The sequence below is a fragment of the Giraffa tippelskirchi genome, chromosome 6, assembly GCF_054371585.1.
Source record: "Giraffa tippelskirchi isolate mGirTip1 chromosome 6, T2T-mGirTip1v1.2.pri, whole genome shotgun sequence".
Taxonomy (NCBI): Eukaryota; Metazoa; Chordata; class Mammalia; order Artiodactyla; family Giraffidae; genus Giraffa; species Giraffa tippelskirchi.
This window is the reverse complement of record NC_137280.1, coordinates 101628687-101656337: the sequence shown is the minus strand read 5'-3', so window position 1 is coordinate 101656337 and position 27651 is coordinate 101628687. Positions and strand designations below refer to the sequence as shown.

The 27651-nt window shown below is 39.6% G+C and overlaps 1 protein-coding gene across 2 annotated transcripts in view; it reads right to left on the bottom strand.

The window, feature by feature from the left end:
• Nucleotides 1-27651, bottom strand: part of FBN2 (fibrillin 2) — a 219170-nt gene that overhangs the window by 56341 nt on the left and 135178 nt on the right. For both annotated transcript variants that reach the window (XM_081501841.1, XM_081501840.1), the window contains exons 19-31: nucleotides 27489-27614; nucleotides 18662-18781; nucleotides 13546-13683; nucleotides 12905-12955; nucleotides 12315-12440; nucleotides 8892-9119; nucleotides 8236-8361; nucleotides 4605-4733; nucleotides 3703-3828; nucleotides 1490-1615; nucleotides 903-1025; nucleotides 611-736; nucleotides 167-292 (exon numbers count right to left, since the gene is read on the bottom strand). In XM_081501841.1, coding sequence (XP_081357967.1) covers nucleotides 167-292; nucleotides 611-736; nucleotides 903-1025; nucleotides 1490-1615; nucleotides 3703-3828; nucleotides 4605-4733; nucleotides 8236-8361; nucleotides 8892-9119; nucleotides 12315-12440; nucleotides 12905-12955; nucleotides 13546-13683; nucleotides 18662-18781; nucleotides 27489-27614 — 1671 coding nt within the window. The remainder of the gene's footprint in view (nucleotides 1-166; nucleotides 293-610; nucleotides 737-902; nucleotides 1026-1489; nucleotides 1616-3702; nucleotides 3829-4604; nucleotides 4734-8235; nucleotides 8362-8891; nucleotides 9120-12314; nucleotides 12441-12904; nucleotides 12956-13545; nucleotides 13684-18661; nucleotides 18782-27488; nucleotides 27615-27651) is intronic.

The following is a 27651-nucleotide window of genomic DNA, read 5'->3' as shown; positions in this document are numbered from 1 at the left end:
GAAGAACCAAACACATCACACGTGCTCTGGGCCAGCTTCTCATCACTTTACTGCAACAACCTGGTGTGGGTGAAAGTACAAGACATTCCAGGGAACAAACGATTTTGCAGGTTAACCTTTGAAATGTAAGAAGCTGAAACACAGGGGATACAAGCTTGACACCTACCTGTGCATCCTGTGGTCCCTTTCTTCACTGAATACCCCAGCTGACAGTGGCAAATGAAGGATCCCTTGGTGTTCTCACATTCCCCGAACATGCAGATGTTGGAATTTAAGTCACACTCATTCACGTCTAGAAAATTTTCAATACCGTGGTTAATATTTATTCATTCTATAGATTAAAAAGCTATTTTTAAAAATGAATAGAATAATATTAAGATATACAAACAAAATTTCAAATATAATGTCTAATATCTGCAGGACCCAGTACTGCAGATAAATATTCTGTCTTTAAGGCTTTTCTTTCAAACAATTCTTCCTTTTATGCTTTTACACCTTCTAATACAACAGTTTGAATTTTAAAAATAACCAAAAAAGCCTCTTCTTCTTATACGTATATATGTGTGTGCATACTGTACATAAATATTTATCCTGCTCGCATGATACCCACCAATGCATGTTTTCATGTCCATGGAAGCCATGAAGCCATCATAACACAGACAACGGTACTCTCCAGGAATGTTGGTGCACTGCCCACCATCACAGATATCAGGATTATTTTCACATTCATCAATATCTGATGACACAAAATCAACATCAAATGAAAATAAGAATGCCTTTTATTAAGCTCACGTATCTTTTTTTCCATCCAGTCCCACTCAAAATATCTGGAGCCAGATTCATAAGATAAAATTAACCAGACACCCACATGCACACAAGGCTGTGTATTTTCCTCCCCGTACCTGCGCATGACCTCCCATCTGGCATCAGGGCATACCCTTCACTGCAGCTACATTCGTAGCTTCCTTCCGCATTAGTGCACTGCGTGTCACAGCCTCCATTCATTATCATGCACTCATCAATATCTGTGAAAACATTACCACCACGTTACTTGTCAGAGCTACTCCCCCCTCTTTTTTTTTTAAAGAGAGTTCTTCTTTTTAAACAGATAAAGCTTAGTTTTGCATTTTTCTCCCCACCATTCATGCTGATTTATCACTGTACCATTAGTCTTTCTCAGTTCCTTTCATTTCCTTTTAGACAGTGTTTCATTTGACATTTATTTAGCTCTAGTAACCTATGATTAAAGAACTCAGAAACACAATATAAGATGAAATATATATAGACAGAAATATAGGACGTTTTCTAGGCTAAAAGCAGAGGTTTCTCTGCAAAACCACCAAACCATGGCATCTTAGAGATCTGCCCCCATACTTAGATTCACTTTTAGGACAGAGGACTCCCATCGACGTCATTATATATTCAGTACCAGAAGCACTCCTAGGCTGACTTGAGAAATGCAAGTTCCAGACCCAGTTGGCCTCCTTACCTGTACAGCCCTGTCGGTCTGGCGTGGCCTGGTACCCAGGATTGCAGGAGCACTGATAAGTTCCAATCATGTTTACACATTTCCCATTTCTACACAAATTGTCACTCAGAGAGCATTCATTAATATCTACAAAAAGATACACAGAATTAATGTTTATGAATTCACAACATCATTTTAAACTATCAAGAGTATGCTGCATTGGAGCAATGGGCTTTATCATTATCCAAAGGGTTTTATTTATTAATACTTCAGGGGGAAGTGAGATGATCTCCTGGGGAAATTCAAAGAAAATGCTACAATCTATATTTCTCTTAGTTCTATCTACAACAGCGCTGTCCGGCGGAAGTTTCTACGTTAATGGAACTGTTTCACATCCAAGCTGCCCAATGTGTTACTGCTGTTACTGCGTGCTTGAAACGTGGAGAGTATGACTAAGGAACTGAATTTTTAATGTTATTTAATTTTAATCAAATTTAAATAGCCACATGTGGCTCGTGAGTACCACATTAGACCCCATCCACTTAGCACATGCCAGAAATAAAGCTGGATGATACTTAATATATGAATTCGCACGTTCAGCTGGTCCTAATAGGATGGTCAACTTGTTGTCTAAATAACATGATGGTTCCAGAAGGAAGACGGCTGGTTCCACAAAACAGAGGGGCTGGAAACAGGGCCCTCATTTTTCAAGTTTTCATGGCATTGTGTTTAGTGAGCCTGGACAGGTGGATTACAGATTATATTGACTGCTTTTAAATAAGCTAACTATTATCAGATGGGCAGATATCTTTAAAAAAAAAAACACTTGAAAAGATCTGTGGAAGAAACTAGTACTAATAGTGCAAAAACAGAAGAGCAAGAAAATGGTAGAGAGACATTCCTTACACAAGTTACTTGTCAAACACGATCTAGGAAAAAAATCAGATATAAGAAATTCACTTTGAATTCTCAAGATCATGAGGATGATGTGATAGATTTGTGTTCATAGTCATGAAATAGTTTATCGAACATGCAAAAATACATAGCTTATAATGTACATTATAACACTGAGGGAAACTTTTTCAGCTATAAAATCTAGTCATAAAAAATTCATAAAAAATATGAAAATTAGCAAAACAAATTTCCAAACTAAGAAACAGATCTGAGTCACTAGTATCACAAACATGAATAAATATTCTGTAATTATCTGTGTGAAATACCTTTTTGTACTATTATTAATGTGGAATTTAAAATATTTAAAACCTTTAAATTCACCTTTTTATAATAACTTTGAAAAATGAAGCAGACTCATAGATACAGAGAACAAACTAGTGGTTAGCAGTAGAGAGAAGAAAGAGGGGAGGGGCAAAAAAAAGAGTTATGGGATTATATGAAAGCGCATATGCAAAACTTTTAAAAATTGTAAAGCTCTATAAAATTTAAAGACTCTTTCTTTCAGTAAAAACATTAAAAGTTTAAAAAGTAAATAAAATGTCTGGTCTATGATTTAAGATTCACCTAATCATTAGCCCAGTGATATAAATATGGGTTATAAATAGACACATGTAGACCGGGATGTGTTCAAATGCTTTTATTTGGGAGTGTGGGATCTGTTTTATTTTAAACTGTTTTATTTGCTTACACCTTTGAGAAAGATTTCCTGTGAAGAAAACGTTTCCTGGCTAAAGCAAAGTTTTAAAGCCTGTGGAATGCTTCAGGACCAGCAGCGGTCTTCTCTTACGGCACCCCCTTCCCTGCTGAGCTCAGGGCCAGGAAAGCCTCAGGGCTTCTGTGAGGAGTGGGCCGGAGGGAGCGCATGTGCTCACACCCAGGTGAGCAGACCCTGTGATGACAGACACAGGGCATAGGGTGGATTCCGTGCACAAGTGTGCTCATAGGTGAACTGTCAGGGAGCAGCCCCTCCAACGGAAGCTGCTGTCCCATCCCAGCCGACCTGGAGGAGGAAACTACAAGGCCTGACACGGGGCAGGGTCCCTTCCAGAATGCTTGTGAAAAAGAAGAGGGGGACAGGGGTGATGCCCCTCATTTGAGTGTGTCACCAAAGCATTCTCTAAAGACACACAGCCTGACTCCAGATGAGTGGACTCTGAACTCCCAAATTTTAATCAGCTAGATTTCATATGCCCCAAACAAGTTCACTAGAAAAACCTCTGATCTTTATGATCTTTACAGGTTGAACTGGGAGGGTTTGTGTGCTGAGGAGACAGACTTACCCACACAGTCCTCACGTGATGGTGACAGCTCGTGTCCCAGTGGGCAGTCACACTGAAAGCTGCCCTCAGTGTTCACACAGGTGCCACCCCTACAAAGGAGAGGGTTACGTTCACATTCGTCAATGTCTGAAAAGTAAAAACGTGAGAGCCATTAAAGAACTCTGAGGAAAAACTGTTCACGGACACAGACTGGGAGAGAGATTCATTATCTGAGTCACGGTAATTCAAATGTAGGAGCTGGGTTATACAAGATGGGATCAGGTTCTCCTCACTTTCTCTGTGGTTAGTAGATTTAAGTATCACGTTCTCCTTTGAAAGGCAGTAAGCTCTCAAGGCATTTACTTGTATGAAATGACCATGCTCACAAGAGGTAAAAATAAACAGTGCTTGCTTTCCATCAGTCTAAACTCCAGACATCATATGTCTCTATCTCTAGTCAAGGTGATAGAAACATCTTAGACTCATCACTTTGCATATCCCACGAGGTGAGTCCTAAAAGTTGCTAAAAATGAAACAGTGGGCTAAAAGGTGGGCAATGCCAAGAGCTTGTGTAATAACACATAAGTCAGGAAAAGAACATGGGATTCTCATAACAATAAATAAATTTGGGGGTCAACGTCCAACGCCATACGTTTTAAGTGAATCCCTGCTCAGTAGTTAGTCTGTGGTGATTTCAGATTCTATAAATAAACAGAACTCAGTCTCAATATCTCACTGCCATTAAGGCGCCAAGAGGCAGGGGTTCCCTAAGAATTAGAGAGGAGCAGATTTCCGGTCTGACATTTAGATCTGTGCTCTCTCGCTACAGCTCCTTGCCAAGCACACTGTTGACAGCTCTGAGACAAGCCAAGATGGCGCTAACGAGTCTGTGCTAGACCCGTTCCCAAACCTGAGAGGCTTACCCATGCAGTTCTTCATCATCATGAACCCGCTCTCGTAGCCTTCGAAGCACTCGCATTCAAAGCTGCCCGGCGTGTTCACACAGATCCCACTCCCACAGAGGTCAGGCGAAATCCTGCACTCGTCAATGTCTAATCCACAGGGTTTAAAAGAAATTCAAAAAAGCCAAAGTGAGACGAGAAGGTGTTAAAGAACAGAGAGATGTGGCCTTCTAAGGGAAGGTGCTGGAGGGACTAGGTGAGCAGGAGGAGGAGGTGTTTTCAGGAGATCCCTTAGATGGGGACAGGGCGGCAGGCACATTCCTTTCCCCAACTGCCAAAACTGTCACAGCCAACAGGCAGGTGCTGTCTTTTTGCCTTTAAGAACTCTGAAATTGTGGATTTTTCCTTATGGTTTAGAAATGGTAACAGAAGGATGAAACAGGCAACTGTGGTATGAGAGGACCAAGGCAGGTGGCAAATGAGGAAGCAGTGGCCACATAGACGGAGTCCCATGCACACCCAAAGGCCATGCTAGTTCTGATGCACTAGCCACGTCCACCTCTGGTGGGGGCATGCGGGGGCTGCTGCCTCTGAGCAGGGGTGGCTGGGCTGGCCCCAGGGACAGCTTCAGAGGTGGATGCCACTACTGAGCCCTGAGCCAGAGAACACACATATATGGCAGGGTCACGGAACATGTTCCAACCGTGCTTTTGTGTAATATTCAGATGGAAGAGCCTACTGATCTGATTTTAAAATTGAAAACAAAGGACAATGATGGGCTTTTGTGTTTGTCACTTTTTATACAGTACAGTGAATAAGAATCTTTAATAGTAGCACATGTATTCTCAAAAACAGGATTCTGTGAGAAATCTCCCATTCCTAAAATCAAGGTTTTCAACAGAGTAGTCAGATCTATAAAATATGATTAAGAAAATATGACTTGTTTAACCATTTTTGTCACAGTGGGGGGAAATGTTATTGCCAGCATATGTTTATTTTGGTGAATTTTAATTTTTAAGTTTTTCTCTCACAGGATTTATAAATGGCTAATTTACACATGTTTCCTTGGGCAGAGGGTGGTCTCAGTCCCAGCTTTCTCCCAGCTTTTGGTTTTTCTCTATTGATTTTCCTAATTGCAGGACATATATACTGAAAATCCAGGTACCTTCTTTTGAACAAAAGTCTTATCAAAATCAATTGATTCAATTAAGCAGGTAAACAATGTGCATGCTAATTATCTTATTTTTTTATCTATCAGTATCTAGGAACTGGTAATGAGAACCATATGAAAACACAGAACAAGTTCAATGTCAGAGGAGGGACAATTCTGGCTGCTGTGATGTGGTGGGAGCTGCACAGTGCAGATTTTGAACTCTGGAACCAAAGGGCTGGACACAAATCCCACTGTTGTCATTTTCTGAGTGTAGGGTCTTGGGAAAATCATTTAATTTCTCCATGCCTTAGCTTGTTTATCTGTAAAATGGGGCGTGTATTAGAACCTGTCTCATAGGAGTAAGTGAATCGACATTTCTTTGTCTTATAAAGAGTGCTGTACATATAATTAGCTATTCTCTGTTAATAATTAGTATTCTGAAGGAGGTGCTTTTTGAATTGATCCTGGAAGATTTGCACAGAAATTCTAACTTCGAAGATGTAGAACAAATAGAAAGTCAAGAGATAAAATGCCTAGGTAAAGAAAATTAATGCACTTCAGAGAACAGTGAGTTAGAGAGGCTGATGATGAATCCAAGTATAGGCAAGACAGGTATGGTTACTGTGGTGACAACGTGGGGAGCAGTAGACGGGCCTTCTGTGCTATGAAGAAGGGCAGCCACCCATGTCCCGCTGTCCCTTCACACTATAGCTCACAGCACCGCAGTGCTGTTAATAAACTTCTCTCTTGAGCAATTTAAACAAGGCAAGTTTCAGAGTCATTAAATGACGTGGCTAATTTCACACCGAAAACAGAGCAGTCAGAACTGGAGAAGCTTCTTTATCCAGGCCTAGAGTGGTCTGAGTCAATGGAAGTTGCTCTGTGGGAAGTTACACAATCTAAGCCCTGCTTTTTAGCATAAAAAATCTGGTGGGTGTGAAATTGAAGGGTCTGACTGGGGGAAATTACGGGGTGGGGGGTGAAAGATGCTGGAGGAATCTGCAATGTAGGAGAGACTGTGATGTGCTGCCCAGATCCTGCTTCAGGAAGAAGTACTTGCACGTCCTTGCCCTCCGCTTGTGAGACTGTGGCTGCCAGAAAGTCCCGAGGTGGGGGCTACCTTCAGGAGAAACCTCAGCTCAAATAGGACAGCTCCCCACAATCACAGCCTCCTCTGGGTGGATGTACCCAAATATTCATCATGCAGCTACATCAACACCAAGCTCCTATGCCCTAATTCAAGACAAATTCTGATGTGCCTTCCAGAAAGAGGCAGAGCTTCGCCATTGGGGGTGCTGAGGGCCACACTGGGACTGCATCACAGCCTAACTTTTCCTTCAGGCCCCTCCTGCTTCCTTTCCCTTCCTCCCCAAGTTGATGGCCCCAAAACCAATTCCTAATAAGATTCCAGCATGCTCATCTCTGCTCAGAGTCTGTGTCCTGAAGAGCTGAACATGTTATCAGGAATACTGTGGAAGAAATACTTGAAACGAAACAGTCGTTTTGATGGAAGAATACACAAAACCTTGTCACTTGTCTGCTGCGAGAGGGAGGGGTCAAAATTAAGTCTTAGGTTTCAAGCCCAAGTGAAACGGTAATATTTATACATGTAAAGAAGACCCTAGACAGAGGAAGTGGGGTGGGACAAATGGAGATGAAAAAATAAACTGTCTAGATGAAAGTCAGAAATTTGAGAGTGGAACTCTGGAGGAACAGAGGGCTAGAGACAGCACCTCAGAGTCAGCTCGACAGAGGCCATTCAAAAAGTCATGGTGGCAGAAGCAATTCTGAAAGGCAATATGTGGAGAGAGCAGAGGATTCTGGAAAATGCCAAAGGCAAGAAGAATCTGTGAAGATTAGAAAAGGAACATCACAGTCATGACAGGACAATTGAGAGAGGGAAACAGCATGAAAAGAAAGACGAAAATCACGGAGAAGGTTTGGCCAGAGATCAAGGAGAATAGGCACCAAGAGAAAAAATTTTTGAACTTAGCAAAGGTGTTTTGCAAGAGTACACACACACACACACATAGACACATATGTACACACACACACAGACACACTCAAGAAATTCTGATGTGCCTTCCAGATGTAGAGTGGTGAGGGGCACTGAGGACCACACTGGGATTGTGTGATGTATGTGTGTGTGTGTGTGTGTATGTGTGTGTGTACATATATATATGTGGCAGAAGAAGGGAGAACAGCATTCAAAAGTGCACGAGGCTACAAAGCAAATGGGGAAGGAGAGGGTGGGATGAATTCAGAGAGTAGCACTGACATATATACACTATCATGTGTAGAATAAATAGCTAGTGGGAAGTTGCTCTATGGCACCGGGAGCTCAGCTCGGTGCTCTGCGATGAACCAGAGAGGTAGGATGGGGCGGTGGGTGGGAGGGAGGCTCAAGGAGGGGATGTACGTATACATACAGCAGTACTTTCAAAACAGCAAAAGGAAGAGAGCCAGGGTTTACCTAATACAACAGAAGAACACTCTTACCTGTGCAGTTCCTTTCCTCCATGTCTAGAGCAAAGCCACTATTGCAACGGCACTTGAAACTCCCAATCGTATTCCTGCACTTTCCATAGGTGCACATCCCGGGAAATGCCTTGCACTCATTGATGTCTGCAAGCAGAATAGAGTTGGAATGTAGAGCTGGTCGCAACAAAAGAGGAGGTCCATCATTTTAAGTTAAGAACCTACCTGGATGGAAATTAATATGTACTAAAGTGAAAATGGGGGGTGGTGTTAAATTTTTAAGTGATTACACTGTTGCCACACAGAAAGTTTCAGTTGTGAAAAAGAGTTTGTATTTGTAATGAAGTGTTCTGATCCCTTTACTTCTGACCATTTGTTTTGTAAAGTTTAGGAGGGACAGAGAACTTTTTGCAACATCAGGGCTGCATCTCATCAGGCTGTGCTGAGAAAAGCAGTGGTACAGTAGAAGGATGTAAGAAAAGTGTTATCAGCTGTCCCAGTGTCTTCACTTCAGTACCAACTTGTATAGGGGATTTATGCTCCTGGGCCATAGGCTGGTTGTATGTTTTAACAAAGAAAATAAAGTGGGTAACCAAACATTTAAAGCGAAATCAAGCCTCAGAGAACGTGGAAGCTGACCTTTAGTGTGGAGGGACCCATGTGCTGCTGACAGTTACCTTTGTAAAATGGCCTCCCGGTAAGGACATCCCCTCTGTTAGCAAAGCCAGGCCCCCGGGGGCACAGGGTCTCATACTCTTTGGTGCCAGCTTTGGGGCACTCCTCACACTCGGTGCCCCAAGCTGCTCCGACCGCACAGCAGCAGGCATCCATGCGGAACTTCCCAGGTACAGGATGGATGCATTCGTCCTCATCCCACTTCAGGTAACACTGCTCCATGCGGATATCTACAGGGAGGGGGAACCACAGATCGAGGTTAAGCTGTCAGAGTCACTGAACATTCACATACCGATCACCTGCTTAGTCTCTCCCTGGCAGGACTGGTATCCATTCTCGCAGAGCAGTTTATCTCTTTTGTTTGCAGGACATTTTCCATTTGCCTATGCAAGTCTCTTCTTGAAACTATCTCACATCCACAGCCACAGAAAATTACTGTAGCAAAATTGAAGTAGTGACAAAATGTATTTAACTAAGGTATAAGGATGAAGAAAATCCAACACATCCTCTTAGAGTGTTACAAAGGAATCATTTGGAGTGATATTACTACTAAGAATTTATTTTGCTGAGTGATAACTGAAAATCGATGATATAAATTCATATATAGCATCATTTAGCTACTGAAGGCAATTTGATTTCATTAGTTATTTGATCATACTGTTGCTGTTGTTCAGTAGCTCAGTTGTATCCGGCTATGCAACCCCATGGACTGCAGCATGCCAGGCCTCCCTATCTCTCACCATCTCCCAGAGCTTGCTCAAACTCATATCCATTGAGTCCATGATGCCATCCAACCATCTTGTCCTCTGTCGTCCGACCTTTTCCTCCTGCCCTCAATAGTTCCCAGCATCTAGGGCCTTTTCTAACGAGTCAGCTCCTCGCATCAGGTAGCAAAAGTATTGGAGCTTCAGCTTCAGCATCAGTCCTTCCAATTAATATTTAGGACTGATTCTCTTTAGGATTGACCCATTGGATCTCCTTGCAGTCCAAGGGACTCTCAAGAGTCTTCTCCAACACCACAGTTCAAAAGCACCAATTCTTTGGTGCTTAGCCTTCTTTATGGCCCAACGCTCACATCCATACATGACTACTGGAAAAACCATAGCTTTGACTACATGGACCCTTGTTGGCAAGGCAATGTCTCTGCTTTTTAATATGCTAAGTTTGTCACAGTTTTTCTTCCAAGGAGCAAGTGTCTTTTAATTTCATGGCTGCAGTTACCAACTGCAGTGATTTTGGAGCCCAAGAAAATACTCTGTCACTGTTTCCATTGTTTCCCCATCTATATGTCATGAAGTGATAGGACCGGATGCCATGATCTCAGTTTTTGAACGTTGAGTTTTAAGCCATACTGGTACTATTATTTTGTCATCTTCAAAAGGTACTTTACTTTTTTCTAAACTTTGGAGATAATTTAAAATTCCAAAAACAATTTTTCTTTATTATTGGACTTTGGATATTTCTAAACAATTCCATATGATTTTACAGTCATACTTTGTATCAAATTTAAATATGCTGTCAAAAATTAACTTAAAATAAAGTTTGTGTTATTATAATAACTAAACTGTATGATATTGCAAACTTTATACTTACCACTGATTTTAAAAATCTTTTTTAAAAATACTTTAAAGATCTTTGAATATAATCATTTAAAAATATTTACTATATAGCTTTTTGAATACTTTTAAAATATATAATTATTTGAACACTTATTTAATTCATAATTTTAAAATACCTACTTAAATACCTTGAATATCTTGGACTATAATACTACCACTGATCACAATTTGTCTACAAACTCAATTTCAAATACAAGCCTATGTAAAGCTATTTTACAAACTAAAAAGTTAGTGTTTAATAACACATTGAAAAAAATTCCTTAGGTAAATAAAAAATTGTTCAGAGACAACACAGAGTTATTAGAAGTTTCTTTTTCTATCATGAAGCTTAACTTTAGTCAAGGGTGACACGGATAAATAAAGTCAACTAGGCCTTTCTATAATACAGTGTTGATAGAAAGAGCTTCTTTATTTACAATCTTTTAAAAAATAGAGCACTAAGAAAATTTTAAACTCTGAAGATGGTAAAGGAAGGGACAGGATCAGTCAATGTTTGCACACAGGAGCCACATATCTTTGCCATGACTTTCCCCACTGTCTTGTCTAGAAGCATAGCTGCACTGGACTGGTGAATGTTAACTTCAAACACGAGTCTCCAATTTTTCTTCTATGTTTAACATATAAGTTCTCTTATTACGTTGACTCAGTGTAAAAGATTAAACAGGACTAAAACATCTGATTAAAAAACTTAAACATTTTTTTGTGCATGTACGTTTTTTTTTAACACACCAGGCTCACAGAAGTCACTCAGTAGTGAGTAGCTCACGGAATGTGTGCTGCACATGTGCTCAGTCAGGCCTGACTCGTTGTGACCCTGTGGACTGTGGCCCACCAGGCTCCTCTGTCCATGGAATTTTCTAGGCAAGAATACTGGAGTGGGTTGCCATTTCCTTCTCAGGGGATTTTCCTGACCCAAGAATTGAACCCACATCTCCTTCATCTCCTGCACTGGCAGGTGGATTCTTTACCACTTGAGCCACCTGGGAAGGCCAGGGATGTGAAAGCAGAAACTTGTAAATATATTGGCATTTGTACACCCGTGCTCATAGATGCCTTCTTCACAACAGCCAAAAGGTGGATGCCACCCAAGTATCCATCAATAGGTAAGTAGACAAATAAAATGTGGTACATGCATACAATGGAACACCACTCAGTCTGAGAAAGTAGAGAAATACTGATACATGCTACCACATGGGTGAACTCTGGAGACACCACACTAAGTGAAATAAGCTAGTTGCAGAAGGACAAACGTCATATGATTCCTTTCATATGAGGCACTTAAGAGTTGTCAAGTCCACAGAGACAGAAAGCAGAAGTATAGATACCAGGGGCTGGGAGAGGGGATAAACAGAAGTTAGTATTTAATAGGTTCAGAGTTTTCAGTTGGGGAAGAGGAATTTTTGAAATTAATTTTTGAGCAGTACCAATTTTCTGTATTACACAGAAACCATTTCATTTCAAAGTGAAAGTGAAAGTCGCTCAGTCATGTCCGACTCTTTGCGACCCCATGGACTGTAATCCATGGAATTCTCTAGGCCAGAGTACTGGAGTGGGTAGCTCTTCCCTTCTCCAGGGGATCTTCCCACCTCAGGAATCGAATCGGGGTCTCCTGCATTGCAGGCAGATTCTTTACCAACTGAGCTATTGGGGAAGCCCATTTCATTTAAATTCATCTATTTGAAAAATATTCTCTAGTGAGTTCCTCCAAAATACTTCACTTAAAGCAAGTTTTCCAGCTAACGACCTAATAGATTTGGTCAGGCCACTCCAAAATAAGAAAATGTATGCTTGGTTCATGGATCTTACCCAAACACACACGGCCAGTTCCATCCAACGTAAGGCCTTCAGGGCACTCACAATGAAAAGATCCTTTGCTGTTGATGCAGCGTCCATTTGGGCAAACGCCAGGAAACGCCTCACACTCGTTAACGTCTGCAGGGAAATGAAGCAGGCAGAGGAATAAAGATGTCACCGACAGAAAAAGCAGGTGTAATCTTACTTCCTGTACAGCATATTCATTCTGCAGTAATGTGGATTATTACCTCAGTTAAGCAGATATATTTCACAACGAAGCTACTGGGTCTCCTGGGTACCAGCTGTGAAAACTACCACAGCTTTGCTTGTCCATAAAACACAGCCGAGACAAGCTCTTTGCCAGCTGCTCTACGCCTTAAAGGTGAGGGATGAAAATTTACCCCACAGCATAAACAGGAGAAATGGGAAACTCAAAGCTGTTTCCTAAGAGTATTATTCTAAAACATTTGTTGACAACATAAGAGTATTTTTATTGAAATTCCAAGGTTTTTGAGAATGATAAATATCTCCAAAGTATGGGAGAGAATGTCAATTTTAAATACTTTCCTAAAGATTCACAATGTTTTCAAAAACCTACTCACCTTCACAAGTAACACCTTTTATCCTGGCAAACCCTCTTGGGCAAGCTGTATCTGTGAGAATGAAGGACACATTTTTTTCCACATTACAAAAGAAAATACAACTGTCTTAAGCGCAACACACAGAATGATGGAATCGAAATTGAACTAAATAAATACCACAATCCAGGTTTTAGAGGCAAAGGACTCCAGCTGCTTTTGTTCAATTCAGTGGAGCTGTGGTAACTCTTATCAGTTTTGACCCATATTGAGATTCTCTTAATTTTCCCTACAATTCCCCCCTTTTTTTTCATGTTGTCAACTGAATCAAAAGTACACAAAAGATTTAAAGGAACGAGAGATCATTTTCTACTGGGACACATGCAAACAAGAATACTGGAGGATACTGATAGTCATCCAGCAGCTAAATTCTAGTCGACTTTCTTCCTTGTCTAAAATATTCAGAAGGTCTGCTTACACTAAGAGGATAAACCCAATACATATTTCAAGAAGTGAATACATTTTACCAGAAAAGATATCATATTAGGGAGGGTAATGATCTTCTGGTCTTCCTCAATAGGTAAATTATTATAGAGAAAGAGGTGCTTAGATGAGGAGGAAGCTTTCTGATGTGAAACCCAGAGTCCTACTGGGCAGGCTCCTACCTAGCTCACACCGCTCACAGGGGCTCCCCCAGGCAGCCCCAAGCGTGGCGCAGCATTCAGATTTCAGAGTAGCTCCGTTGATGTTCACCTCACAGCGGTTGTCCTGGATGTTGAGCCAACAGGTCCCTTTCAGGCTGTCTGAAAAGGAATAAGAAACAATGGGAGGTTTTCATCTCTGAAGAAAATATAACTCAGTTCGATACACCAGAAATACTAGTTGATAGTATTAAAAAACAAAACAGTCACCTTAAAAACTTTTATATATCCTAGACACATTGACATGTACATGCATTTAAATGCATATCACATACATGTAAATTTCACACACTATGGGAATTAATACAATTATATATCTGGGTATTCTAGGAGCAGCTGCTGCCGCCCAAGACTTCATACTGGGATTTGCAAAAAACAGCCCATGACTGTTATAAGATCATTACTTGTATGAAAAATACTTGTAAGATTTATTCTTTATGGTAAGTACTTTTATATTTAAGATTTTATCCAATGGCTCTCTGCAAATAATCTCCTTTTCTCTCCCAATTCCCTACCAAATAAACCACACACAATGGTTCTTATATTAGAGAGAAGCCAGTTTTTCTCCAACTGAAGATAATCATTTGATGAATAATTTGGGAAAAAAAAAATCTTAAAGATAAAAAAGAAAATAAAATCTCTAAAACCACCATTAAGACACACCATGGATATATTTGATGTATTTTCTCTCAGGATTTTTCCTATGATACGTATGTACAGCTTTATCTCTAGTTCAAACGTAATACATATTTATGATAAACTATTTGAAGAAATAGTAGAGAAAATAAAAAACTACCTGTAATGCTACCATCCAGACGCAACTACTCCTAACTTTTTAGACTATGTTTCCACACCAAATTTAATTTCCTCCTTAAATGATGGTAAAAAAAAAAAAAAGATTTTTAAGCAGAGAAAAGGAATCCCAAGTTGACACAGCAAATATTAATTGGGTAAAATAAGTCCTGTGATGATTTCCTTGCAGCACTGTGGATCTAGTGTGTTACATTACCAAGCTTCTTACTAAAATGCAGATTCATAAGTCTCCAGGTGTGTGGCCTAGGAGTCTGCATGTGAAAAGCTCCTGAGATGGTCTCTCTGCAGGTGATGTGTAAAATGATTGAACAAAAAGCTTAATAGCATACTGCAGTCATAGACTTGGAAAACAATAAAGTAAAAACATATTCCTACAGCATTTACTTTATTTAAAACTCATTTAATAATAAGGACAAATAATGTTTTACAATAAAAACAATACAATCAGAAACACAGGAAGATTCTTTACCATCTGAGCCAGAAGCCCAAGAATACTGGAGTGGGTGGCTGATCCCTTCTCTAGGGGATCTTCCTGACCCGGGAATCAAACCTCAAGGATAAAACAAGGGAAACACCTCCGTCCTTGACTGAATACAAAGAGCTATGGGGCAAGGATGCTGAGAAGAGATGGGTAGTCTGTTTGCTTTTTTCTATTTTGAGATTTAATTTGGATAAAAACTGTGCACAAATGAAAGAAATTTGCTCATATGCATTTGTATCAGCTATGAAATTATACATTTTTTATAGGCTTAAACCTGCAAATTCCATAGCATAGAGGAAACAGAGATGATAGTGTAAGGCTACTGTGTATTTAAATGGTCTTTTAAGAACTGGGTTAATTACTGATTTATCACCTTGACTGTAGTCATTTTAAGATACACTGTGATAAATATTTACTAATATTTATTGAGGCAGCAACAAGCACTATTAAATGCTTTCCATGTATTAGTTTATTTACCCATTAAAACAACCCTATAAGATACAGACAACTTGTAGATGAGAAAACTGAGGCACAGGGGTCAACTAATTTACCGGAAGAAGGTCACCCAGCCAGGAGACGGTCAGCATCAAGATTCAAACTTGTACTGTATGATTTTAGAGGCCTCATTCTGCAACATGGTGCTTCTTTAGACTGGTATTGTATCAACACTGAAAACTCACAAAATCAATAGACATACATACATACACAATCCATCTCTCCTTATTGTTTTTTCTTGTGTGTGAGTAGGTATATATGTAACTACACATAAATGCAGTCACAATACAGATGTAGTTATACAGTCAGAGGTTGGTTAAGATCTCCAAAAAAATAAAGCAGGGTAAGTAGATAAGCTAGAGGCTATAGGAATAGTCAAAAAGAAAATGGCGGCTTGGATTGGGGGTTGTTGATATTGATGGTGAGAAGGAGTTGAAATATGGAAAAAATTTTGAGTACAATCAACAGGATTTAGATGGATTCAAACTGCAGCTTGAGAGAAAGACATCAAGAATGACTCCAGTTATAAAAATAGAGTTACAATTTGTCAAGACAGAACTGCTTCTAGGAGACCCAGATTTAAGCTGAAAGATAGAAATTTGGTTTTAGACATGCTGTTTGATATGCCAATTAGACACCCCAGTGGAGATAGATACTATGCAGATAATTAGAAAAACAAGTCTGAAACTGGCGGAGAGATTAAGGCTAGAGAGAGAATTGTGAGAGTTAATGTAGAGGCATCTAAGCAAGCATGTAAGACAGAGAAGCAAAAACATCCCAGGACCCCAGGACTGACCTGTGAGACATTTCCAACTGGATAGCAGGAGAAAATGAAAGATTTAACAAAGGAAACTGAGGGAAGAGGCCAGGAAAGGGAAAGGAGAAAAAGAGAGGGCCAAAAGGAAAAACTTCTTGAGAGGGGATGAGTGATGAACTGTGTTAAATACTGTTAATAGACTAAGATGAGGAACAAGAATTGACCACCGGATTTTGCAAGAGAGGTCACTGTGCCTGTCATGTCCATGAAATGTGAAGACAGAACTCAGATGCAAGCCAAAGATGAGGGAAATTGGTATGGATTATGCAGAGCCATCAGAGGGAAGCAGTGTAATGCAGTAAAGATTAATCAAATATGTTGTTCTATTATATTTCATCACTTCAATCAGAAAACAACAGTCTCTTCAAGCAGTCTGTAGAACAGCTGAAGATTGGTTTATGTTTACGAAGCTTGCAGAATATGTTCTAAATCCTGAAATATTCTTTGTATCTAACTAATTCATTTATGTTCTGATTTAATTTTAAATTCGTAATTACATCAGGGGATTTTTATTCAGTTCTAAATTTAGAGATTTGGTTCCTACCAAGGGGCAATTTGCAGGCTAAATACTGATTAAAGCCATTTGACAGTCTTACTTAAAAAGTACATTCATAGTATTTCTTATGAATATTTTACTATTTAGTTTCTTTTTAAGACTTGAATTGTTTTTAATGAAAAAAGCAGATAAAATAAGGTCTAAAATGTAAACATATTAAGTAAATTTCTTTCTGAGCAGCTTTTGGCTGAGATACTCAAATCTTATCACAATGAATGAACACACATAATACACTGGCTTAGAAAAATACTGTGGGGTTTAGGTGTTCGACATAATAACTTGGAAATAAAATGTCTTTGTTTTTTATTCATTAATAATTAACTATAAGAGCAAGAGGCCAAAATCCTAGAAGTGTTTATGATGAAGCAAAAACTCAAAGGTATCTTTGATGCCCAAGTGGCCTACAGATTTAGTTTTCTGAGACATTAATTGACTAATGCTGAGTTTATTTCCTTTGCATAATAAAATGATTCTATCTCAGTTGGAAACTGTGGCTTAGCAAAAATATTTCTGCCTTACCAGATCCAATCCATATGACCCCCCACCCCCAACCAGGAATTCTGTGAGAAAAAAAGTAACGCCCTAGGCAGATGGCAGTCTAGTTTCTAGCATGGAGAGCCGAGCAAGGCTCAAATTTCACCAGCTGTACCTCATTGGGAAATTGAGTGCCGGCATTTCTAAAGGGAAGGTTTTCATTGAAACTTTGGACTTCATCACTTCTTCCTGTGATAAACAGGTACTCTAAGTATCCAGCTAAATACTGTTAGCATCAGATATAATATGGAAAATACTATTGTCTTAGGCAAAAACTAAACTGAAAATTCATATTGAATAGATAACAAACAAAAACTGCCAATTTATTTGGCACTGTGTAAAACTATAACACCTCCCTAACTATTTGGACATATATATTTAGTTCACTTTGAGATCCCACGGACAGAGGAGCCTGGCAGGCTATAGTCCATAGGGTGTCAAGAGTCAGACAAGACCTAGCAACTAAATCACCACCAAAAGTGGGTACTAGGTAAAAATGTGAAGCACGTATATCTAGTCAGTGTAGCCTTAGACACTGGAAGCAGGGAAGAACTACTGAGATCGGTTTTTTTCTCTTACATAAGCTGAAGAGTTGCTTTTAGTAACATTATAATAGATCTGACTATTTCATTTTATTTATGTCCTACTGCCTTTATCAGTGGAGAAGGAAATGGCAACCCACTCCAGTATTCTTGCCTGGAGAATCCCATGGCCAGAGGAGCCTGGCGGGCCATGGTCCATGGGGTCACAGAGAGTCGGACATGACTGAAGAGATTGAGCACGCACGCACGCCTTTATCAAGAACTGACCTTCTATGTTTTGAGATACATTGAAACATGTTAGTCCTGGAAGTTTTCAAATCTTTCTCTCTTAGAGATTTTCCGAAGCAAGAATTCTTTGGCATTCATAAAGTTATGATTGATAGAAGAAATTTTAAAAAAACCAACAAATTCTTTCTATTTGTTTAAAGTTTCAACTCTTCAAGTTCTTGTCCTGTTAACTGAGTCCAAATGTGATCACATTTTTGTTTACCATTGAAGGTTGTTTATAAAAAGTATGCAGTAAGGATTTGATTGTATTGCTGCCTAAGGCATTCCTGGGGAATGAATATAAATATGTGTGTGGTATGGAAATGCTTATAACTTATGGCGTAATATATATATGTACTTACCCAAAAGGAATGCTTCCTAGAATCTAACAAAATTTAAGAGTCTGTCTAGGTTATACTATCATGTTTTACTCCTACCTGGATAACAAGAGAAAACAACTGGAGTAACTCCTAAATTATTAGCTTCCTGTAATCATGTTTACCCACAGTAAGTCCTGGCGTCTCTGCTTATCTATGGAGTGAAACTGAAACATCAGCACCACGCACAGATCTTACCAATACAGATCAATCCTGTCGAGCTGAGTTTGCTGCCAGGAGAACATTCACAATTGAAAGATCCAAGGTTGTTCCTGCAGGCCCCATTGACACATGGGTTGCTTTCACATTCATTTATATCTACAATCCAGAAGGAGAAGAGTCTGTTAGAGCTGCCATGTGTTTCTGGAAAATATTATTCCAACAAGCCACGCTATGCCAGAACGTCTGGTAAACTTGGCTCTTGTAATTTTAATATGGATCTAGGAGGCATAAAGTGAATGGGGAATGGAGACGTGCATTTTACAGTGTGGATACACATGTGCACAGCTGGGGGACTCAGCAGGACTCCAGGAATCAGCCTGTTTTGAAAGGGTTCGGTATCTTTACTGTTTCACTACAACTTTACATAAATTGGATTAATTTTCTCTGGTAATGAGATATAATTTTCCTGTGGGAAATTCGAATCCTGATTCCATGAAAGCAACACATTCCTAAGTGCAATGTGTGCTGTGCACGAAGGTGACTGTTTCTGTCATTGGTGATTCCATGAGGTTTTGGAAGAACTTAAAAAGCCTATAGTAGAGACAACACATCGCAATCCTGGTTTTAATTCCGAACTCCTGAATACAAATCAGGAAATAAGGGATGAAACTTTAATACCAGGTATAGCCTTCTCTTCTAGCCCTTATCCACCTTCCCGTTCACATTTCCATGTTTGGTTTGAGACATTTAAAAAAATATGTATTTATTTATTTGGCTGCATTAGGTCTTATCTGCAGTGCATGGGCTTAGTTGCTCTGTTGCATGTGAGAACTTGGTTCCCTCACTGGGGATGGAACTCACATCCCCTGCATTTCAAGGCAATGGGTTCTTAACCACTGGAGCACCAGGGAAGTCCTGGTGTGAGACATTTTGAAGCACAACTGATTGTGCTAAAATAAAAAAAAAGAGGAAAAATAAACTTTTAATTGTATTAAATAGACTTTTACTATCACTGATTTGAGTCTGAAGTCAAATTGCATATCGTAATCTAAACAATTCCTGTTGATGGTCAGAAGTATGACAGAATTAGAGTAAGCCTATGTTCTCAAGTAGTGACTAAACAAGATGTTAAACCAATAAAGTTAAATAGTTTAACACAAGTTAATTAAAAATAAATATAAGAGTTAGCTAAACTACTAAAAACAATATCAAAGACTGACTTTCAGTATAAATTAAACCACTCAATTTAAGGAAAAGATACTCAGATTTCTTTCTATAACTGGTTAATTATCTGAAACAGGTCAACATACTTTAAGACACTCTTTTGTTGAGAACTACAGTTTCTGAATTCACCATAGTATTTATTATTTTTTTCTAACACCTCTTTGAATTAAACAGGAATATTATATTGAGGAAAACATGCAAATAACTAGAAGATCATAACGTTTACTCTTGAACATCTCAAGTCAAATATAAACTAAATTGGTTCTGAAAAGGAAGGGCTCATTGCTGATTTTACAATCTGTAGACTTGAAATGCAAACTTAAAAATCCATGTGGAAAACAGTTAGGTTTCCTCTTTGCTATTTCAAAACTACTAAATACCCAGGTATTTAATGGATTCTTGAAATAGAAATTGTTTTTAAGAAATATAAATGCATCTTTCTTTCAGGTCCTTTGTAGCAAGAAAGCCTCTTAAAAATACAAGAGCAAGTTTTGTAAATACAACACAGATTTGGAATGAAAACATCTACTCCAGAGTACTAAAGTTTTTAAAAAAAAACACAATGTAAAAAACAAATCAGATAGCCAAAAAAGAAGCAGATACCTAATCTGAAGACAGACTATATGTATCACCTATTAATTTAATCTGTTAAGAACATTCCCCAAAAGAACAATGTCAATATCATCAGGGTGCAAAATCCCGACTTTATATTAAGCAATTATGAACTCAAAAGCTATAAACACATGCAATGACAGCTACAGATATCAACTGTTTAATTTTTCTTTAAATACATTGTTTTTATGTTATAAATGTCATGGAACCAGGAACTGAAACAGTTCACTGTACATTCCTGGAAATAAACTTCAAAGCACATCTGGTTTACATTTAACTAGTTATGTCACTGGAAACACAATCTAAACCACAGTGCTCGCTGTAAAAATTTTAACATTCACAGACTCTCAGAGCTCAAACAAAAAAAGTAAAATAAATTTTTGTAACTTCGGTTTGAAATATCAGAGAAACTTGATTACTGCTTTTTAATACATACTTTAAAATAGACTGTTGAAAACATGAATGACAAGTAAAATTAGTGCATATAGCAAATATATAGAAAGAAAGCTAGAATTGACAATGAATTGGCTAATAACTCCCTGCGCCTAGTCTTTGGAAATTAGTTTAGAAAGAATAACATGCAGAGAACTGCTTCAGGCACACAAATTTATCATGTGAATGCAAGGTTGGAAATAAGGAGGACACCCAAGAGAAAAAGATTTCCATGGCCTTCAGGTCTATTTTTTTTTTTGCAAAACACTTAATAAAATGCAAATAACTTTACAGTGGGAAGAAAGTGGAGAAATAACACTTATCTGGTTGAGTTTTTCACAATAAATCATTTATATTTCCACCAATGTCATAAGGCTAGAACCCAAATATTTCTCTATCATTTCTCTTCTATTTACATAACATGAACTTCTTTCTTACAAATGACAGATATAAAACATATTTCATATTAAAGAAAAGGCTAGTTTATCAGGAACAATTATTCTTTGGCAAAATAAGTAAAGACCATGCTTTTAAACCATCACTGCTGCTTGATTTGGTACTTCTATGCATTAATATGGGGCTAGGCCGGGCCGGACGCCAGGGGCCGGGGGCGGTGGCCGACAGGGGCTAGGCCAGGCCTGGGGCCAGGGGCCGGGGGCCGGGGGCGGCGGCGAGAGGAATTACCCAAGGCCCAAGGAGCAGGGGCTGCGTGGGCACAGGAGGACCGAGAAGAGGACCCCACGTCCAAGGTAAGAGAAACCCAAGTAAGACGGTAAGTGTTGTGAGAGGGCATCAGAGAGCAGACACACTGAAACTAAAATTACAGAAAACAAGCTAATCTGATCACACGGACCACAGCCTTGTCTATCTCAGTGAAACAAAGCCATGTCGTGTGGGGCCACCCAAGACGGATGGGTCATGGTGGAGAGGTCTGACAGAATGTGGTCCACTGGAGAAGGGCATGGCAAACCACTTCAGTATTCTTGCCTTGAGAACCCCATGAACAGTATGAAAAGGCAAAAAGATAGGACACTGAAAGATGAGCTCCCCAGGTCAGTAGGTGCCCAGTATGATAAAGGAGATCAGTGGAGAAATAACTCCAGAAAGAATGATGGGATGGAGCCAAAGCAAAAACGATACCCAACTGTGGATGTGATTGGTGATAGACGCAAAGTCCGATGCTGTAAAGAGCAATATTGCATAGGAACCTGGAATGTTAGGTCCATGAATCAAGGCAAATTGGAAGTGGTCAAACAGGAGATGGCAAGAGTGAATGTCGACATTCTAGGAATCAGCAAACTAAGATGGACTGGAATGGGTGAATTTAACTCAGATGACCATTATATCTACTACTGTGGGCAAGAATCCCTTAGAAGAAATGGAGTAGCCATCATGGTCAACAAAAGAGTCCGAAATGCAGTACTTGGATGCAATCTCAAAAACAATAGAATGATCTCTGTTCGTTTCCAAGGCAAACCATTCAATATCACAGTAATCCAAGTCTATGCCCCGACCAGTAACGCTGAAGAAGCTGAAGTTGAACGGTTCTATGAAGACCTTCAAGACCTTCTAGAACTAACACCCAAAAAAGATGTCCTTTTCATTATAGGGGACTGGAATACAAAAGTAGGAAGTCAAGAAACACCTGGCGTAACAAGCAAATTTGGCCTTGGAGTACAGAATGAAGCAGGGCAAAGGCTAATCGAGTTTTGCCAAGAGGACGCACTGGTCACAGCAAACACCCTATTCCAACAACACAAGAGAAGACTCTACACGTGGACATCACCAGATGGTCAACACCGAAATCAGATTGATTATATTCTTTGCAGCCAGAGATGGAGAAGCTCTATACAGTCAGCAAAAACAAGACCGGGAGCAGACTGTGGCCCAGATCATGAACTGCTCATTGCCAAATTCAGACTTAAATTGAAGAAAGTATGGAAAACCACTAATCCATTCAGGTATGACCTAGATCAAATCCCTTATGAGTATACAGTAGAAGTGACAAATAGATTTAAGGGACTAGATCTGATAGACAGAGTGCCTGATAAACTATGGACAGAGGTTCGTGACATTGTACAGGAGACAGGGATCAAGACAATCCCCATGGAAAAGAAATGCAAAAAAGCAAAATGGCTGTCTGAGGAGGCCTTACAGATAGCTGGGAAGAGAAGAGAAGCGAAAAGCAAAGGAGAAAAGGAAAGATATTCCCATCTGAATGCAGAGTTCCAAAGAATTGCAAGGAGAGATAAGAAGGCCTTCCTCAGTGATCAGTGCAAAGAAATAGAGGAAAACAACAGATTGGGAAAGACTAGAGATCTCTTCAAGAAAATTAGAGATACCAAAGGAACATTTCATGCAAAGATAGGCTCGATAAAGGACAGAAATGGTATGGACCTAACAGAAGCAGAAGATATTAAGACGAGGTGGCAAGAATACACAGAAGAACTGTACAAAAAAGATCTTCATGACCCAGATAATCACGATGGCGTGATCACTCACCTAGAGCCAGAAATCCTGGAATGTGAAGTCAAGTGGGCCTTAGAAAGCATCACTACGAACAAAGCTAGTGGAGGTGATGGAATTCCAGTTGAGCTATTTCAAATCCTCAAAGGTGATGCTGTGAAAGTGCTGCACTCGATATGCCAGCAAATTTGGAAAACTCAGCAGTGGCCACAGGACTGGAAAAGGTCAGTTTTCGTTCCAATCCCAAAGAAAGGCAATGCCAAAGAATGCTCAAACTACCGCACAATTGCACTCATCTCACATGCTAGTAAAGTAATGCTCAAAATTCTCCAAGCCAGGCTTCAGCAATACGTGAACTGTGAACTTCCAGATGTTCAAGCTGGTTTTAGAAAAGGCAGAAGAACCAGAGATCAAATTGTCAATATCCGCTGGATCACTGAAAAAGCAAGAGAGTTCCAGAAAAACATCTATTTCTGCTTTATTGACTATGCCAAAGCCATTGACTGTGTGGATCACAATAAACTGGAAAATTCTGAAAGAGATGGGAATATCAGACCATCTGACCTGTCTCTTGAGAAACCTGTATGCAGGTCAGGAAGCAACAGTTAGAACTGGACATGGAACAACAGACTGGTTCCAAATAGGAAAAGGAGTACGTCAAGGCTGTATATTGTCACCCTGCTTATTTAACTTATATGCAGAGTACATCATGAGAAATGCTGGGCTAGAAGAAACACAAGCTGGAATCAAGATTGCCGGGAGAAATACCAATAACCTCAGATATGTGGATGACACGACCCTTATGGCAGAAAGTGAAGAAGAACTAAAGAGCCTCTTGATGAAAGTGAAAGAGGAGAGTGAAAAAGTTGGCTTAAAGCTCAATGTTCAGAAAACTAAGATCATGGCGTCTGGTCCCATCACTTCATGGGAAATAGATGGGGAAACAGTGGAAAGAGTGTCAGACTTTATTTTTTTGGGCTCCAAAATCACTGCTGATGGTGATCGCAGCCATGAAATTAAAAGATGCTTACTCCTTGGAAGGAAGGTTATGGCCAACCTAGATAGCATATTTAAAAGCAGAGACATTACTTTGCCAACAAAGGTCTGTCTAGTCAAGGCTATGGTTTTTCCAGTGGTCATGTATGGATGTGAGAGTTGGACGGTGAAGAAAGCTGAGTGCCACAGAATTGATGCTTTTGAACTGTGGTGTTGGAGAAGACCTTTGGGAGTCCCTTGGACTGCAAGGAGATTCAATCAATCCATCCTAAAAGAGATCAATCCTGGGTGTTCATTGGAAGGACTGATGTTGAAGCTGAAACTCCAATACTTTGGCCACCTCATGCGAAGAGTTGACTCATTGGAAAAGACCGTAATGCTGGGTAGGATTGGGGGCAGGAGGAGAAGGGGACGACAGAGGATGAGATGGTTGGATGGCATCACCGACTCGATGGACATAGGTTTGGGTGGACTCTGGGAGTTGGTGATGGACAGAGAGGCTTGGCGTGTGGCAATTCATGGGGTCGTAAAGAGTCGGACAAAACTGAGCGACTGAACTGAACTGATGTATTAAGATTTATGTAATCATCTAATGTCATGGTAGGGCTTCTCTGGTAGCTCAGCTAGTAAAGAATCCACCTGCAATGCAGGAGACCCAGGTTCGATTCCTGGGTTGGGAAAATCCTCCGCAGAAGGGATAGGCTACCCACTCTAGTATTCTTGGGCTTCCCTGGTGGCTTATATGGTAAAAAATCTGCCTGCAGAGTGGGACACCTGTGTTTGATCCCTGGTTTGGGAAGATTCCCTTGGAGGAGGGCATGGCAACCCACTCCAGTATTCTTACCTGGAAAATTCCCATGGATAGAGGAGCCTAGAGGGCTACAGTCCATCGGGTCACAAGGAGTCAGACATGACTGAGCAATTAAACACAGCCATGTCATACTATTAAACACCACTCTTCACTTTTTCACCTAAGTAGGTGAATCCCTTCTATTTATACTTTGATATTTCACCTCTTAGTATGATCTAACTTCATCTCACTTGTCAAAATGGAAGCAATATGCTATAAATATTGACAATCTGGTATTCAAACCAAACTGACCAAACTGAATCAGACACCATCCATGTAGCTCCCTGCTGTGTTTCCCTCACAATGGCACAAAAGGGTACTGTCACTGTGGACAGGGACACCAGTTCTAATAATCCCCAGCTACTCAGTTAAATGAAGATGATATCCTAAGTTATTATTGCTTTCAGAGCTTCCTGACATTTAACAATAGATAACTCCAATAGGCAATAGATAAAACTGAAAAAGGGCAGTGAGAAGGAGGCGTAGAAAGTCAGGAATAAAAACAAAGGAAACACAATTGTTGAACTCCCTTCTCCTACCCTCCCGAAAAACTCAGAGTAAACTCATGGCTTGCAATTTTTTTCTTTTACAAAATGCATTTCTCATGGCAATTCTGAAGGATAAAAAGTGTTGAGGGGAGGGGGCTCATGTTCAGTCATATCCTACTCTTTGCAACCCTTTGGATTGCAGCCTGCTAGGCCCCTCTGTCCATAGGATTTTTTAGGCTAAAGTACTAGAGTGGTTTGCCATTTCCTACTCCAGGGGATCTTCCTGACCCAGGAATAGAACCCGTATTTCCTGCATCTCTTGTATTGCTGGCAGATTCTTTACCACTAAGCCATTGGAGAAGCTCAAGGATAGTGGGTATTTAGATAAAAGATAAAAACTAAAAGATAAAAACTCTGGATGAATACACTTGGGAAGCTTGGACTAATGAAAAAAGATACTAAGAGAAAAAAATACTACGAGAACAGATGTCTCTGTTCATCTATGGACAAGATGAATGAATCTTCAAGTACTTTACTCAGGAATGGAAAGTATGCTTTTCTTTGAGGAGCTCCTGAAAAAGGTGTGGACAGGAGGGGAACTCAACAGTTATCAGAACTAAGTTTAGAAAAACAGTATTTTATACTGAGGTTTTCATTTTTCTTTCCTTTTTTTTCTCTCTTCAGGCTAATTACTGTTTTTCACTGGTCCCTCAAATTCAATCCAAACTTGGAATTGCACTTTGTAATTGCATTTCATTGACTTCAGCTGAGTCGTTTGTGTTTTGGCATCTTGTTTGAGTCCTCACTTGCTTCTGTTCATAAGAATGCTTTGAAGTTAATAAGAGGAAGAGAATGTTAACATCTTTTTGCATAATATTACTATTGCAGCTTTCTTGGCTATGAAGTTACCAAGAAAACAAATACTTTAATAGATAAAAAAGGGTTATTCCAAATAACTAAAGATGAAATCTTTTTTTTTTAAAGTTACTATTCAGAAGTAGTTATTGGATTTGAGAATGTCATGGGATACTTCTGTAGGCCCACACAGTGCAACTGAAAAGGAACAATGACCAGTAGTCATTCAACAAATTATCCTGAAATACACAGTACTTTGATCAAGGAACAAAAATATAATTGAAGATACTCATAGCTTAGCTAGTATCTCACTGAAAATGGGGCCTTTCTGAAGCATTTAACTTATTCATAAAACTTCCACTGCAGAAAAATGAGCTTAAAAGAAAAGGAAGGTTTTTTTAAACAGCAATTCATGATCCTTAAATCCAAGCCGTAACTTAAATTTTCAAAGGGAAAGGACAATTTTCTTGGACTATAAATTTAATTTAGGTAACCATTTTTACTCAGGCCTCAAATATAGGTTGGCCTACTTTCTGGGCCAACCTCTGAGGTCTATCAATCATTTCATAAATAAAATGCCTAAGAGCTGACTTTGTCGTGAGTTCAGGTTCTCCTAGGCTAATGTGTTACATTGGCTTCAAAAAGGGAAAACCAAACAAACAAAAATATGATATTTTATCAGCAAGTGAAACAAACTGGCTTCCTTTCACTTATTTTAATTAACTTCAAAATGTGATATTTCATCTGAATGGGACAAAACTGATGGCATTTATAAACTGGGCTAGATGCATGCTACTTCTAAAACTGGCAGATTAGCTGAGATTGTAAAATTTAAAACATATTCAAACAACATTCTTTTTGCTCTGTTGCTTCATAATGTATTTGAGGTTCATGCATATTAAGATGCTTACTATTCACAATGAAGAAAAGTGGCTCTTACCTTCGCACGTCTCTGTCTCAGTCCTGAACACATAGCCAGGTGGGCAGGTGCAGCTGTAGCTCCCAGGTGTGTTTCGGCACAGACCATTGTCACACAGAAGTCTGTTTACCAGGCACTCATCAATGTCTGGAAGCCACCATCAGAAGACAGGAGATACGCATAG